Source organism: Neoarius graeffei, chromosome 3, assembly GCF_027579695.1.
Source record: "Neoarius graeffei isolate fNeoGra1 chromosome 3, fNeoGra1.pri, whole genome shotgun sequence".
Classification (NCBI taxonomy): domain Eukaryota; kingdom Metazoa; phylum Chordata; class Actinopteri; order Siluriformes; family Ariidae; genus Neoarius; species Neoarius graeffei.
This window is the reverse complement of record NC_083571.1, coordinates 40,399,101-40,415,866: the sequence shown is the minus strand read 5'-3', so window position 1 is coordinate 40,415,866 and position 16,766 is coordinate 40,399,101. Positions and strand designations below refer to the sequence as shown.

At 40.8% G+C, this 16,766-nt stretch overlaps 1 protein-coding gene across 6 annotated transcripts in view; it reads right to left on the bottom strand.

The window, feature by feature from the left end:
• Positions 1-16,766, bottom strand: part of thbs2a (thrombospondin 2a) — a 174,476-nt gene that overhangs the window by 30,586 nt on the left and 127,124 nt on the right. For all 6 annotated transcript variants that reach the window (XM_060916832.1, XM_060916831.1, XM_060916833.1 and 3 more), the window contains one exon: positions 5,898-6,132. In XM_060916832.1, coding sequence (XP_060772815.1) covers positions 5,898-6,132 — 235 coding nt within the window. The remainder of the gene's footprint in view (positions 1-5,897; positions 6,133-16,766) is intronic.

The following is a 16,766-nucleotide window of genomic DNA, read 5'->3' as shown; positions in this document are numbered from 1 at the left end:
TGCCATGACAACCTCCACATTCATACAGTCTATTAAAATCAGCTTTCATCTGGTGCTGGTATCAACCTGTTTGACTACATCAAACTTCAGGTGATTACTGTGAACCAGTGGAAACTACATAAGCAACAAAAATTGTATATTCCCACTGTTAATCAGAACTACAGTTATGGTCAGAAGTTTACATACAGTTACATGAATGTCATCTTGGATATAAATGTCATGCTTTCAGTAATTTCTTTGAACTGTTCTTTTTCTGCAGCAGAATGCACAGCATACATCTTTAATTAAAAAAAGCACTAGAATTTGGTGCACAAGTTTTAATTTTTTTTTGGGTTTTCTGAAATCAACACAGGATCAAAATTATACATACAGGGTCAAAAAATATAATTACAGCACACCTACCCTTAGCAAAAAGAAGTTTATTCAAGTGTACTATGAGTATACTTATTTTTTTACTAAAACTGAGGAAGTATACTTGAAGTTGACTTTTTATAAACTATATTTTATATACTTAAGAATAGTATAGTGAAGTATACTTGGCTTATACTGAAAAGTATAAACAAAAGTCTAAGACTAAGTACATTAATACTAAGACTTACACTTGTACTTTAATACTAAAACTTATACTTTAGTATACTTTTTACGTTTTTCTGCCACAAAGTACTAATACTTAGTATATCTTGCTCCAAGTGCATAATAAGGTCAAGTCATTGACTCATGCTTAACATTTAATTTATATATTAATATAATTTAATGCTGGAGTTTAAAACTTTACAGTATATAGTATGTGTACTCAATTGCATTATCTTTATGTACCTTAAAATCATACACAAAAACAGAAAAACTTTTGACTTTATTGATCAAACTAGTCCCTTTCATAAGGGTTTGGCAATGGTGTTATGTACATAGCGTCAGCTGTTTCAACAAGAACACATTTTGTTTTGATCATGTCAGGCCAGACAGCATTAACAGTTTCAGTTTTTTTTAACAAGTTATAGGAAAGTACTTTGTACATTGATTTGTGAATCTTTACATACAGGCCTGTCTGATCATAAAAGTACAGATTTTGTTTCCATCTAGTTATTTATTTTTGGTTCCAAAGATGTGTACTTTTCTTTTACCTTTTTTGACAAGGAAGGACTTTAGTTCTCAGTTGAAGATGCTATGTTTACATTTTTACAAGCATATGCACAAGTTTTGCTTTACCACTTTTTACAAATAAGGACTTGATCTTGGAGAGACCATTATGTTTACATTTTTACATGCAAATGTGCACTTTTTCCTTTCATTTTCTCCAGTAAGGAAGGACTTGATTTCATAGGTCTTTGTTTTTGAAATGTTTGAAAATATATCAAACTTGTTTTCAACATTCTGTCTTGTGATTTTGTAAATGCATCACACTCTTATGTACATACAGTATGAGTAAACTTTAAGAATACTTTTAAGAGTATATTTCCAGTATATAAATAGTAAGCTACAAGTAATATGCCAAGCAAACTTAAAGTATAACAAGTAAACTAGTGAAATAACCAACGTTTATAACCGTATACTTAAAGTATACAATAATAAACTAAAAATAGGGACTCGAAGTATATAACTAGTACAATGGCAGTATATTGATAAGTGTACTTGTGGTATACTTTAAGCATACGAGAGGGATATACCAAGTACATTGATAGTATAGATGAGTGTACTTATTGTATACTTTAAAGTGTACTTTTGCAAACTTAAAATGAACTTTAAAGTATACTTTTATAAACTTGAAATTTTCCAATTTAGTCTGAAAAAGTATTAAATTTGTATACTTTCTAGTACACTAAAAGTACATGGTCTGTAGTATACTTGCTATACTTATACCGAAGCATACTTAATAAAATGAACTTTAAGTATACTACTTTTTGCTAAGGGTAATATTTGGGTAAAATGTCTCTTCGCAAGATTCACCTTGACCAAACATTTTTGTTTACCATGAACAAGCTTCTGGCAGAATTCTGGTTGGATATTTCACGACTCTTCATGGTAGAATTGGTAGAGTTCAATTAATTTTTTTTTTCTTGGCATGAACTCAACTTATAAGCACGGTCCATATATTTTCAATAGGGTTGAAGTCAGAACTTATTTTAAGCTTAATGTTAGCCTGCTTTATCCTCCACAACCAGCTCTGATGGATGTTTTGGTTCATTGTCCTGTTGTAACTCCCAAGTCGTGTTCAAGTTTCTGATGGTTTATGCTGAAGAATTCTGAGGTAGTCCTCCTTCTTCATTATTCCATCCACTTTGTGCAATGAACCAGTTCCACTGGCAGCAAAACAGCCCCAGAGCATGATGATCCTACCACCATCACCACCAGCTGGTAGAGTGTCCCTCTGTACATGGTGGTCATTGTGGCCAAACAACTCAATCTTTGTCTCATCTGACCATACAACTATCCTCCAGAAGGCTTTTTCTTTGCCCGTGTGGTCAGCTTCAAACTTTAGTTAAGCTTGAAGGTGTCAATTTTGGAGCAGGGGGTTATTTCTTGGATAGCAGCCTCTTAGTCCATGGTGATCTGAACTGTAGACAGTGAGCCATCAGCTTCCAGTTCATGGCAGGACTGTGCCATGGTGGTTCTCAGGTTGTTCCTGACCATCCAAGCCAATTTCCTTTCAGCTGAGGGTGACAGTTTGGATTTTCTTGAAGCAAAGTGGCTGGGCAAAGTGACTACACCTCACAATAACTTAGATACAATTGTTTGAACTGATCTTGGAATTTGCAGTTGTTTAGAAATAGCTCCAAGAGACATTCCAGAGTTGTGTATATCTGCAATCCTCTTTCTCAGATCTGCACTGAGCTCCTTGGACTTTCCCATTTTACTGTGTGTTGGTCAATCCAATGAGTGCTGTAAACAAACCCTTTTAATGAAGGCACAGAGAAGCTACCAGCTGTAGTCAATCATGATCACTAACAAGAAGTTAAGAGACCTTCGCAGGATAAGAGATATTTTGGAAGTTTCAGCACCTCTGAATTAATAATCTAAGTCAGCGTATGTAAATTTTTGACCCTGTGCTGATTTCAGAAAACCCAAAGAGAATTAAAACTTGTGCACGAAATTCTAGTGTTTTTTTAAATTAAAGATGTATGCTGTACAATCATTCTGCCACAGAAGAAGAACAGTTCAAAGAAATTACTGAAAGCCCAAATATTGTCATGACATTCATGTCACTGTATGTAAACTTCTGACCACAACTGTACCTGGCTCAGGAAAAGCCCTTGCTGCATTCAGGAGACAAATGACAAAAGCCACAGCCTCCACTATCTTATCCATTCATCTATTTTCGATACGCTTATCCATCAGGGTCTTGGGGGAAGTTGACGCCAATCCCAGCTGACTTTAGGAGAGAGGTGGCATACACCCTGAGCAGTCACCAAACTCTTGCAGATTAACATAGAGACAAACGTCCAGTCACACTCACATTCACACCTGTGGACAATTTAGAGTAACTGGTTGACATAATCTGCTTGTCTTTGAACTATGGGAAGAAACTGCAGCATGCAGGCATGGGGAGAACATGCAAACTCTGCACAGAAAGGCCCCAGTTGCCCACAAGGCTCAAAACCAGAACCTTCTTTTTTTGAGGTGACAGTGCTAACCACTGCACCCCTACCTCCCACTAACTTATAAATGTAACAGTTTAGTGATAGATTGCAGGTGATGAAGAGCCCTCAAGGCCATCTGTAGCCACATGTGGAACACTAAACTGCCCAATTAGTTTGTCAGTGCATTTGTTTGTTGTTCTGTGTTGTGTTTGCTGGTGTGTTTGTTTTTGGATCAGATATCAGCTGACTCAAGCCATAGACCTACACTTAATGTCTAACTTATAGCTCATAGGGCTAATAAATTACAGTCCCTAGAGTTATGCTATGATTGTTTTGGACATACTTTGAATAACAAAAGAAAGTGATCATCTACTACCCCAAATCATAAAAGGTTGGGAAGGTATGTTGAAATTGAAATTAAAACTGAAAACAATGATTTATAAATAACCTTTGACGTGTATTCATGTAAAACTATGCAACAGCACATTATTTGATGTTTTACCTGATGAAATTTATTGTTGTTTTTTGTTTTGTTTTAATAGACACATTTAAATTTTGTTTCTTGCAACGCACTTCAAAAACAGTTGGGACAGAAAAGCATTTACCACTTAATACTGTTGCCATTCCATCTTACAACACTTAAAAGATGTTTCGGGACTGAAGACACCAAGTGATGAAGTGTTTCAGGTGTTATTTTGTCTCAGTCTTCCTGCAAACAACTCTGAAGGTGTGCAACAGTACGGGGTCATCATTGTCATATTTTAATTCCAAAATTTGCCACATATTCTCCATTGGGGATAGAGGGGACATGCACCCTCTTCTTCCACAGCTATGTGCTTGTGTGCATAATGTGATTTTCCATTGTCTTGTTAAAATATTCCTGGAAAAGATGTTGTTTTGAACACAGCATATGTTGCTCCAAAACCTCAGTGTATTTTTCTGAATTTATGTTGCCATCACAGAAGTGTAAGTTACCTTTGCCAAGGGCACTGACACAACCCCATACCATGACAGATTCTGGCTTTTGGACTTGTTGCTGGTAACAGTCTGGATGGTCCTTTTCGTCTTTGGTCCAGAGCACACGGCATCCATTTCTTCCAAAAAAAGACCTGAAATACTGATTTGTCTGATCACAAGACACATTTCCACTGTGTGATGGGCCAGTCCAGATGCTTTCCAAGTCCAGAAAAGTCAACGGCACTTGTTGACACAGTTAATATAAGGCTTCTTTTTTGCATCAGTAAAGTTTTAACTGGCATTTGTGGATGTTACATCATATTGTAGTGCTTGAAAAAAGTTTGCCAAAGTAATCCCGAGGCCATGTGGTTATATCAGCAATAGATGATTATTAACGGTTATTGATGCAGTACTGTCCGAGGGAGAGATCATTGGTGTTCAGTTTAGGCCCTTGCCCAATACACATGGAAACTCCTTGTCAGTGACAGCATAAGTTCATGGCAGCCTTCAAACATAGCCACCACGGACTATAACTCCTAAGCACCACAGTGCCCTCCCTGTCCCAAATTCTGACTGGGAGTACACCTGTTTCTAATCACTCTCCATATATAAGTATGCCAAGCACTCCAGCCCCTTGCAAAGTATTGTTCTGTGTTTGCATACCTGATTATACAGAGCCTTTCTGTTTCTTTGACCTGACTCTAGTGTATTCTGACTCCCGCTACATATTGACCAACTTTAAGACTCTGGTTTTCCTCTGACACACTGATTGTATATTGACTAACCTTGAATTGTTCAATATTAAGTACTGTAGAGGGTGAAATATTCAAATCCCTTCATATCTTTCTTTGAAGAATATGATTTTAAACATTTCAATAATTTTCTCACAGATTTGTTAACAGAGATCCTTGGCGCATCTTTGCTCTTCAAAGACCTTTCTGAGATGCTGAGTTTGTAGAAAATTATGATTACAATCACCGATTGACATCACCTGTTTCAAGTCACATTATTATTTAATTGTTTTACCTCATAACTTGCCCTAAATTGTCCCCATTCCTCCCCTACTTTTTTGGAATGTGTTGCAGGCCTGAAATGCAGGAAGAGTTGTATATTAACAAATGAAATCAAGTTGACCAGAAAAAAAAACGAAATATCTTGGGTTAATACTGTCTGCAATGAAATGCATATCAAAGTAAATTTAGAAATTACTGCTTTCTTTTTTTTATCTTGGCATTTTCCATTCTGTCCCAACTTTTCTGATTTGGGGTTGTAGTATTATTCAAGCAAATGCATGTTAATCAATTTGAGGATTGTTGAAAGAATAATAATAAAATATTATAAAGCCTCCATGACATGTTGACCCACCATCTGAGTCCATCTGTTCTTTGTTGGCTACCAGCCTGCAGTTGTCTTTGTCATCAGGAATTCCATCATTATCATCATCAAAGTCACAAGCATCTCCTTTTCCATCCTTGTCATGATCTGCCTGGTTGGCATTAGGAACATAAGGGCAATTGTCTAGGTTGTTCTGATGACTGTCCTCATCAATATCATGGTTGTTGTCACACTGATCTCCTACAAGATCATTATCTGTATCAGTCTGTTGGGCATTTAAAAGTACATCAGGGAAAATGATCACAGTTCACCTCTGTAGATGTGCACACAATAATTAGAACAATTTTCAAAGTTAAGACCTATTACATATGAATATTTTACATATTAAATTTTACATCCAAGTTTAAAATCTTGCTGTTTTTTTAAAGCCTTGCATGGTTTCACTCCAGTATATTTGCTTCCTTCATCCCTACTCAGCACCAATGTTTTTTTTAGATGCTTGCCAAGATCATCTATAAACTCTAAATTGCACTTGCATCTGCCCCTGGGGACCACACAATTGTTATTTAGCTCATGATAAATAAGACCATACAACTAGAGTAGAGGAGAAGTAGAGTGTATATATAAGTGCTTATATGAACAATACTTTAGTTCTATGGTTATATACTCTCTGTGTGTGTAAATTTATTGTTTGTGTGTGTATATATATGTGACATTAGTGCATCTCAAATACAGAATATCATGAAAAAGTTTATTTTTTTCATAACTTACTTCAAAAAGGTAAACTTTCATATATTATATTTAATTACACAAACAGTGAAATATTTCAAGCCTTTTTTGTTTGAATTTTGATGATTATAGATTATAGCTCAAGAAAATCAGAAATCCAGTATCTCAAGTTATTAGAATATTTCTCAAGATCAATCAAAAAAGGATTTACAATACAGAAATGTCCAACTTCTGAAAACTTCATTTATAAACTTAATACTTGGTTGGGGCTCCTTTACCATGAATTACTGCATCAGTGTGGCATGGCATAGAGGTGGACAGTCTGTGGCACTGCTGAGGTGTTATTGAAGCCCAGGTTGCTTTGATAGTGGCCTTCAACTCATCTGTATTTATGGGTTGGGTGTTTATCTTCCTCTTGATAATACCCCATAGATTCTCTATGGGGTTCAGGTCAGGCAAGTTGGCTGGTGATCAAGCACAGTAATATCATGGTCAGCAAACTATTTTGTAGTAGTTTTGGCACTGTGGGCCACTGTGGGGAAAAGGAAATTGGCATCTCCATAAAGCTTGTCAGCAGATGGAAGCAAGAAGTGCTCCAAAATCTCCTAGTAGGTGGCTGAATTGACATTGGACTTGACAAAACACAGTGAAACAAAATATGCAGATGGCATGGCACTCCAAAACAGACTGTGGAAACTTCACACTGGACTTCAAACCCCTTGGATTGTGTGCCTCTCCACTCTTCCTCCAGACTCTAGGACCTTGATTTCCAAATTAAATGCAAAATTTCCTTTCATCTGAAAAGAGGACTTTGGACCACTGACCAACAGTCCAGTTCTTTCTCTCCTTAGCCCAGGTCAGTTGCTTCTGCCATTGTCTCTGGTTCAGGAGTGGCTTAATATTAGGAATGTGACAGCTTTAGCCCCTTTCCTGAAAATGTTGGTGAGTGGCAATTCTTGATGCACTGACACCAGCTTCAGTCCTCCCCTTGTGAAGCTCTCTCAGGTTCTTGAATCAACTTTCTTGACAATCCTCTCAAGGCTGCGGTCATCCCTGTTGTTTGTGTGCCTTTTCCAGCCAACCTTTTCAGCAACAACCTTCTGTGGCTTGACCTTCTGTGGCTTACCCTCCTTGTGGAGAGTGTCGATGATTGTCTTCGGGACAACTGTTAAGTTAGCAGTCTTCCCCATGATTGTGGTTGTGTGTACTGAACTAGACTAAAAGATACACAGTATTTATACTGGTTTATTCAAACTCAAAATGAAATCCTCATGTTTTTAGATTTTCTTTTGCACTGTAGGCGATATTTATCAAAATTAAAATTGAAAAATTATAGAAACATTTGAGTTTGCGTAATGAGTCTAGAATATATTACATTTTCACTTTCTTAATTAACTGATGGAAAATATTCAACTTTTTCATGATATTCTAATTGTTTGAGATGAGTGTTTATAAAATATGTATACATACAGTGCCTTGAAAAAGTATTCATACCCCTTGAACTTTTTCACATTTTTCCACCTTACAGTACAACCACGAACTTAAAAGTTTTTTATTGAGATTTTATGTGATAGACCAACACAGAGTAGCATGTCTGTGAAGATTCTCAGTCATCCAGGTCATAGTAAACTGTGGGTGGTAAAAGAGAGCAACTGGACTTGCTTGAAGATTCTTGAAGACATTTCACCTCTAATCCGAAAGGCTTCTTCAGTTCTGTCTGACTAATAGGGAGTATCAGGTATTTATCCTCTCATAGATGAAAAGCTCATCTAAGGTGTCTTTCAGGCCCTGTCCACACGGCAACGGATTCAGGTGACTCCGATACAATTGCTTATCATTTAGGCCTGGCGTCCACACGGCACCGGCGTTTTGGGTGCCCAAAATGCAATCTTTTTGAGAACGGGTTCCAGAGTGGAAAGATCTGGCAACATTGCCGTTGCGAAGTCGTCTGGATGAGTAGAATGGATTTGTTTATGATGACGTCACAACCACATGACTGTGAGTGCTTCACGCCGGGTAGAAGTGTAACGAACTCGATGCGAGTTGTCAACAAATCCTATAACTTGGTTCATGAAACGCGCTTACAAAATATTTTCACTGTGAATATTTATTGTGTAATGGTGCAAAGTGAGAGAGAGAGAGAGAGAGAGAGAGAGAGAGAGAGAGAGAAAATAGCCCTAAGGGCAGAGTCAATCCCTCCAGCAAAAATAGGGAAAAAAAGGAGCGATCTCACCTCTTCAGATGTTGGTTTAAGTCCTACAATACATTCCTCAAAAAGGGCGTAGAACAACAAATTAATCCATCAACGTGTAGCATTCAATTTATTCCGGACCATTAAAGACGCCGCCTTCCGCGTAGAATCATACGTCATCCTCTCCGCCATATTGGATAGGTCAAAGCGGAGAATAAAGATGCCTCATTCATGTGCTGCGTTTAACTGTACCAACAGGTTTACCGTCCAAACGAGATCACATGGGATTACCTGTCACAGGTGAGACTGGAAAAATACTTTTCATTGTATTTGGTCATTATAATGTAATTTTACGAACAGATTTTCCTGACTTTGTGGCTAATATGAAGTCTCGCGCATAGTAGTTTATGCGCATGCGTCCTTACTTCTTCTATTGTTCTGGTGTCTCCGAAGGGACCGTCTTACAGTGCCCCTAGAGGTGTGGCATGTGTATTGCATTGTTTTCAGCAAGCGTTGCGTTGCCATATGGACCTGATATTTTAATGATTGTTGCCCATTTGGACGCGATATTTTTTTAAATAACATCTCATTGCCGTTGTCGTGTGGATGTAGCCTCAGTCATCCTGTTGGTGTGGGTCACTGGTGGCTGGGTGTGAACGGCCTCGAGAGTCATTAGGGTGATCAATGGATTGCCTGTTAGGGTGCTCAATGGAATGCTGATTCTCTCTGTCCTCCTGTGAGTCACTGAAAATAGCTGGGTTTTGGTGTGCATTCAGTTGTCTGGGAAGTGTGCCAAGGACTGCATTGTAGATGGCTGTTAAATGGTGTCTTACACCACCACCTCTGTTCAGTGATGGCCGTTCCAGGTTGACAAAAATGGCTTCTTTAACTCCTCGCTCATACCAACGATCCTCTCTGGTTAAAATGCATATGTTGCAATCCTGAAATGAGTGTCCTTTGTTGTTAAGATGAAGGTAGACAGCAGAGTCCTGGCCTGAGGAACTGGCTCTCCTGTGTTGAGCCATGCGCCTGTGAAGTGGTTGTTTTGTTTCCCCAATATACAAGTACGTGCATTCCTCACTGCACTGAATTGCATACACTACGTTGTCCTGTTTGTGTCTGGCTATTCTGTCCTTAGGGTGGACCAGTTTCTGCTTCAGGGTGTTACTGGGTCTGAAATGTACCGGAATGTTGTGTTTGTAGAAGATCCTCCAAACACAACATTCCGGTACATGTGTATACACACACACACACACACACACACACACACACACACACACACACACAAGTTTGTTGAGAGAATGTCTAGATTGTGCAAAGCTGTCATCAAAGCAAAAGGTGGCAACTTTGAAGAATCTAAATCTCAATCTAAAGGTTTTCAGCATTGTTATGTAAATAAATTACATATATTATATATAAAAATTTATGTAACAATGCTGAAAACCTGAGTTTGGAGCAGCCTGGACTACAACTCCCAAGCACCACAGCACCCCTCATCTCCAGAATACTAACAAGTCCACAGGCCATCCTGACATGCCCCTCGTTCACTGCTGGTGCAGCCCAAATGGTTCCACATACAGAAAAGTATTCATGGGAAGTTTCTGACTCCAAGGGATTTCTTCTACAATGCTCCCCCTATTTTGTCACTCTCACAGGAGCCACAGAGGAACAGAAGATCACTCAATTCCTCAATCTTCTTACAGGCAAGGCTTTACAGTGGAGTTTTAGCCAGGTGCCCAGTTCACCCACCAAACCCTAAGAAGGAGAGTCATATCCATCAAGAAACCAGTCAACCCAGCCCGGTGAGTCATAAAATGGTTCACACATCACATTCTCTAAAGATGCCTGTACTATTAAAGCTGCTAGACTTGACCCATGTTCCCTCTGCCTTCATGGACTCAGGGACAACAGGGAACTTCATCAGGAGTATGATCATCCAGAAATACAACTTATCCATGGAAGAACTCCAATGACCAGTAAACGTTAAGTCCATTGATGGGAGTCCTATTGGTGATGGGCTCGTAACCACATGCACGTCACCCATTGAAATCCAGGTGGGAGCACTTCATGCTGAACACATTTCCTTGTTGGTCACTCACACAGCCCATCATGATCTTGTCTTGGGGTTCCCATAGCTCCTGCTTCGTGACCCTCTCATATCATGGCAACATGGAGAAATTCTTCAAATGGTCCCCGTCTTGTTCCAGAACTGCCTGAAACCCCCACAAATCTTGATATCATCCACCTCGCTGGAAAGTCCACTGCCTGACTCCTTCGACAATGTTCCTTCATGTTACCTGGACCTCACGTAAGTCTTTCGTAAAGGTAAGGCTAGTGGCTTGCCTCCTCACTGAACATCTGACTGTGCCATTGACCTCCTCCCAGGTACCTCTCCTCATCACAACCACATATACTCCTTGTCCATCACTGAACAAGCTGCCATGGAAGAGTATATGCAGGAGGCTTTGCAATAGGGGTACATTAGGCCATTGACATCTCCATCTTCAGCCAGCTTCTTTTTTGTGAAGAAGAAAGGATGAGGTCTTCATCCCTGTGTAAACTATCAAGGTTTGAACCAAATCACAGTTAAATATCCCTATCTGCTTCCTCTGGTGCCATCAGCTTTGGAACAGCAAAGATCTTCTCAAAGCTGGATCTTCAAAGTGCCTACAACCTAGTCAGGATTTGAGAAGGTGATGAGTGGAAGACTGCATTTAGTACTTCATCTGGGCATTTTGAATATTTGGTCATGCCTTATGGGCTTTCTTGCCAAGTGTCTTCCAGTGCCTCATAAACGATGTACTCAGAGACTTGCTGGGAAGGTTTGTAATAGCTTACATAGAGGACATCCTGATATACTCCCCTGATGAAAATTCACATCACAAACATGTAAGGTCAGTACTCACCCAACTATTGAGGAACCACTTGTATGTTAAAGCAGAGAAATGCAAGTTTCATGTCCATCAGATATCCTTCCTTGGGTACATTATCAGTGCAGAAGGTGTAAGCATGGACCAGAGCAAGGTCCTGGCCATCACATCTTAGACAACTCCTACTGCATTGAAAGAACTACAACACTTCCTGGGATTTGCAAATTTTTATTGCCACTTCATCTGTGGGTTCAGCATGATCACAAGCTCCTCTCATGACTCTGCTAAAGAAGGGGCCGTGATGCCTTCAGTAGAACCCAGCAGCTGAGGAAGCTTTCAACCAGCTCAAGACAGCCTTCAACAGCCCCCATCCTTCAGCATCCAGACCCTACTAAAACTTTTGTCATAGAGGTTGACACCTCAGAGACTGGAGTGGGAGGGGTCCTTTCTCAGCACTTAGGGGATAAACCAAAATTGCACCCCATTGCTTTCTACTCCAAGAAACTCACCCCAGCCAAGCAGAACTATGACATTGGCAATTGAGAACTCCTAGCATTAAACTGGCACTAGATGAATGGAAGCACTGGTTAGAGGGCATCACACATCCATTTACTATCCTCACAGACCACAAAAATCTAGAATACTTGAAGACAGCTAAACACCTGAACCCATATCAAGCCAGATGGGCCTTGTTCTTCACCCAATTCCAATTCACGATCTCCTACTGCCCCGGTTCCAGAAACACTAAAGTAAATGCTCTCTCCAGAATCCACAGCACTTCAAACCACACTCCAGTACCCCCACCCATCTTATCACCTGAATGTTTTGTGCAAGCCGCGTCCTGGGACACAGATAAATAAATAGCGCAATCTCAACCTCCCTGTCTCCTATTTGCTAGTAATCACTTCCCTATATAAGCTCAGCAGTCACAAACACCCATTGCAAAGTATTGTTCTATGTCTCTGTACCTGATCATACCAAGCCTTATGACTTCCTGCCTAACTACTCATGTTTTGATTCAGTTTATGTTTATTTTCCAACTCCATTTCCTTGCCTGCCCTTTGACATCCTGTTAGTTGATCGACGACCCGTACCCATCCCTGACTACATCTTCAGCTTCCTGATTTGCATTTGCTGACAGTTTGCAATGCACCTGCTCTCCCCTGTGCTTGCATCTGTAAGTGCCTGCATTCTGACATATATAAAGTCAATTACTTTCTTTTTGCTATACACTGAAGACATTTGGGTTTGAGATAAAACAAACAAACAAAAAAAAGAATGAGGTGATAGAGCCAGAATTTCAGTTTTCATTTCTTGATATTTACAGTTAGATGTTTTAAATAACTTTTTCAAGTGATCAAAAATATTCGAACAGTTGCATACATTTATCATTGACTACAGGAACTACAGAATACTTCTAGAGCAGGCCAATTGTTTTCATGATTAGAATACTCTGTTTATCTGTTGCTTGTTTGGTGCATGCTACTCTATTACCTTAGTATTTACATTTGCTTTACTACTAGATGGGATTTGCATGCCAGTTTCATTTTAACTACATAGTTTGTGGCTGTTTCATTTCTGCAAGCAATCAGCTATTTTTCATTTGCTAATTCACAGGGATTTTAGTGTGGTTTTGAGCACTGCTCCTTCCCAAAATCTCTCCTCCTCTCCTACCATTGCTATAACCTGTTCCCTATGTATTTCTACCCCTTTCCTGTTTGTACTCTCACTCACAGAAGGTGCTTCTATTGTCATGGCCCTCACAAGGATGATGCCTCTCCAACCTCATCTACCCCTCATCTACCTCCACTGACACCTTCTGGATCACTGCTGGATTATGAAACTGCCAGTCAGCCATATGGAAGACTGACTTCATCTCTGCCTTCGCCTCTCTCCTGTCCCTCCACTTCCTTGCACCTACCGAGACCATGATGGTAGTGTGACTGGTTTGTTGATTTCTCAGTTATGGAAATTTTCACCTCTTCTACTCTCTCACATTTCCATCTTCTCCTTTGTATTTCACTCTGTTTCAACCTTTGTTCCCATTAACCTGTTTGTCATTGTTATTCATTGCCCTCCAGGCCCTGTGGGATGTTTCTTTGATGAACTGCACATCCTAATCAGCTCCTACAAAGAAGATGGTACCCCAGTGATGCTCCTGAGAGACTTCAACCTTTACCTAGAAGCTTCCGACTCTGCTGCCTTCCTTCCACTGCTCCACTCCTTTGATTTCTCCCTGCTGCACTCACATCTGACTCATAAAGCCAGCAACCTTCTAGACCTGGTCATCCTCAGAAACTGCTTCACTTCAGATCCCACAGTTAACCCTGTCCATCTGTCTGACCATCACTTAATTTCAATTTCTCCTCTCTCCTTCCTCATTGCTTCCCCCCTTTGAGTCCTTCTCCAATCATCCCACTGAATCTGCTGCATCTTCTTTGCTCTCCTCATCACTTAACACATTATCTCCTCTTGTTTCCAGGCCAGGAGGATCTTTTGTCCCTGGATGTCTGAAAAACTTCACTCCAGCAAAAGCAGCCTGCAAGCAGTGGCGAGGAAGTGGAGAAAATCCAGTACCTCAGCCTACCTGTATTACTATCAATTCCTCCTGACAGAGTTCACAGCCTCATTCACATCAGCTAAGATCACATTTTACCATTCCAAAATGCATAACTCCACCTCTAACCCTCATCAACTCTTCTGTTTTCTCTTCCCTTCTCAGCTCTCTTGCAGCTGCACCTCAGTCCTCAATCACTGCAGAGGACTTTGCAGTCTTCTTTGAGGAAAAGATCTTGGCCATCTGTAACTTCTTCACCATCCCTGCCTCTCCACCCTCCCCTCCCCTCCCTGTCTCTTCCTCCCTGCTCTCTGCTTTTTTTCCCCCTTTCCACATCTGATCTCTCCCAGCTCCTGCTCTCACCATCCTACCACCTGTGTCCTTGAGCTTATCCCCTCATCTCTCCTCCAGACCATCACTCCTGACATCTTCCCATTTATCACCACCTCCCTGGTCAACTCCTGCTTGTTCTCTGGATACTTTCCCTCCAGCTTTAAAAGGACCCACATCACCCCTCTGCTGAAAAAAACCACCCTAAACCCTTCTGTCATCCAGAACTACCACCTGGTTTCTCTTATCTCCTTTCTATAAAATATCGAATATGTTGTTGCTAACCAACTCTCCTCTTTTATCTCTCAGAACAACCTCTTGGATCCTCACCAGCCTGGCTTCTGATACTCAACTGAGACTGCACTTCTCTCCATCAGTGAAGCATTTTATGCAGTATGTGCCACCTCCCACTCCTCCATCCTGATTCTCCTAGATCTTTCTGCTGCATTTGACACAGTTGATCACTCCATCCTTCTGTCATGCCTATCAGCACTGGGGATCTGTGGGACAACCCTGGATTGGTCCAAGTCCTACCTCTCTGGTCACTCCTGGGCTGTACAGTATTGGCACCATGCCCACTTCCCACCAGTGTCCCCCAAGGTTCAGTCCTTGGTCTGCTTCTCTTCTCCCTCTACACCCAGTCTCTTGGCCTGATCATCTCTGCTCATGGTCTATCCTACCACTGCTATGCTGATGGCACTCAATTGCTTCTCTCTTTTCCTCCTTATGACACACAGGTTTTTGCTTGCATTTCTGCTTGCCTGTGTGACATCCAGAGCTGGATGGACAACATCACCTAAAGCTCAACCCATGCAAGACAGAGGTAATCTACATTCCTGCTCCATCCTCGCCACCCCTGGACATTGTCATCTCCCTGGAGGACATCTCTATGTCACCTTCACCCAGTGCAAAGAACCTAGGGGTCTGACAACATCAAATTTCGATGACAGTCTGTTCAACGAGAGACTCTCTTCAGTGAACATTGCTGCAGTAACCGATTTCTCCTTTACAACATCTGAAGTATCCACCCCTTCCTCACCACCTACTCAACTATGCTTCTGGTCCAAGCACTGATCCTCTCCCACTTGGACTACTGCAACTCTCTACTTGCCAGTCTTCCAGCACCTGCCACCAGACCTCTGCAGCCTGCCTGGTCTACAACCTCCTTTGTTCCTCCCACATTAACCCTCTGCTTGCTGCCCTTTATTGGCTGTCTGTTCCAGCTCATATAAATTTTAAGACATTGGTGTTAGCTTACCAGGCAGTCAAGTGTCCAGCATACCTCCAGAGAATGATCCAACTCTACATGCCAGCCAGGTCCCTACACTCCACTGCTAGTGGTGGCCTGGCCTCTCCTCCTCTCTGTTCCTGCCCAGCCTGCTCAAGACTGCTGTCTGTCCTGGCTCCCCATTGGTAGAATGACCTTCCCATCGAGGTCAGAACTGCTGAGTCCCTGACCACCTTCAAGTGCAGACTAAAGACCCACTTCACCCCTGCTTCCCTGCCCACTGTGTAATTGTGTAGCGGTCTTGACAACCCAGGCTTTGTACTGTCCAACCTGGTCATGATGACTGAGTGTTAGCTGTTGGGGTTTGATTTTTTATTTTGTTGTACTTTGTCAGCTCATTTGTATGGTTGGCTTGTTCTCCTTGGCTGTTTGCTGATTGTGGTTACTTCAACGAGAATATTATACGAAGTGTTATTCTGTCACTTGTTCAGTTGGCACTAGAACTTTCTTGTCTAGAAGTTCAGCACTTCTTGTACATTGTTCTGGATAAGAGGGTCTGCTAAATGCCTGTAATGTAATGCAATATGCTGCATGACTGACAGATGTTTCTTGTTGCCCAGGTGTGCCCTGTCAGATAGACTGTTTAAATAATTAATAGCTCAGAATATCTACTCTTGATTTGAGCTCTAGGATTCACCTGTGAAGACTGCATCTGTTGTTTAACCCTTTGGGGTCGAGAGCTTCACCAGCAAAGCGTGACAGGTTTAGACTGAGTAGGTCATGTACTTAGATAAATATCTTCTTGAGTTTATCATACAAGCATGATAAACATGTCCCTTTCTGACATAATCTGTACAATTGTACACATGAAGCTCCATAGCATGAAGTTCCATAGCATTTTTCTTTGTGTCCAAAGGGGATATTGACAAACTTCACACTTTCCTATATGCCCACTGCCAAATAATATTACAGGTTTTAAATTACCTAAATTAGA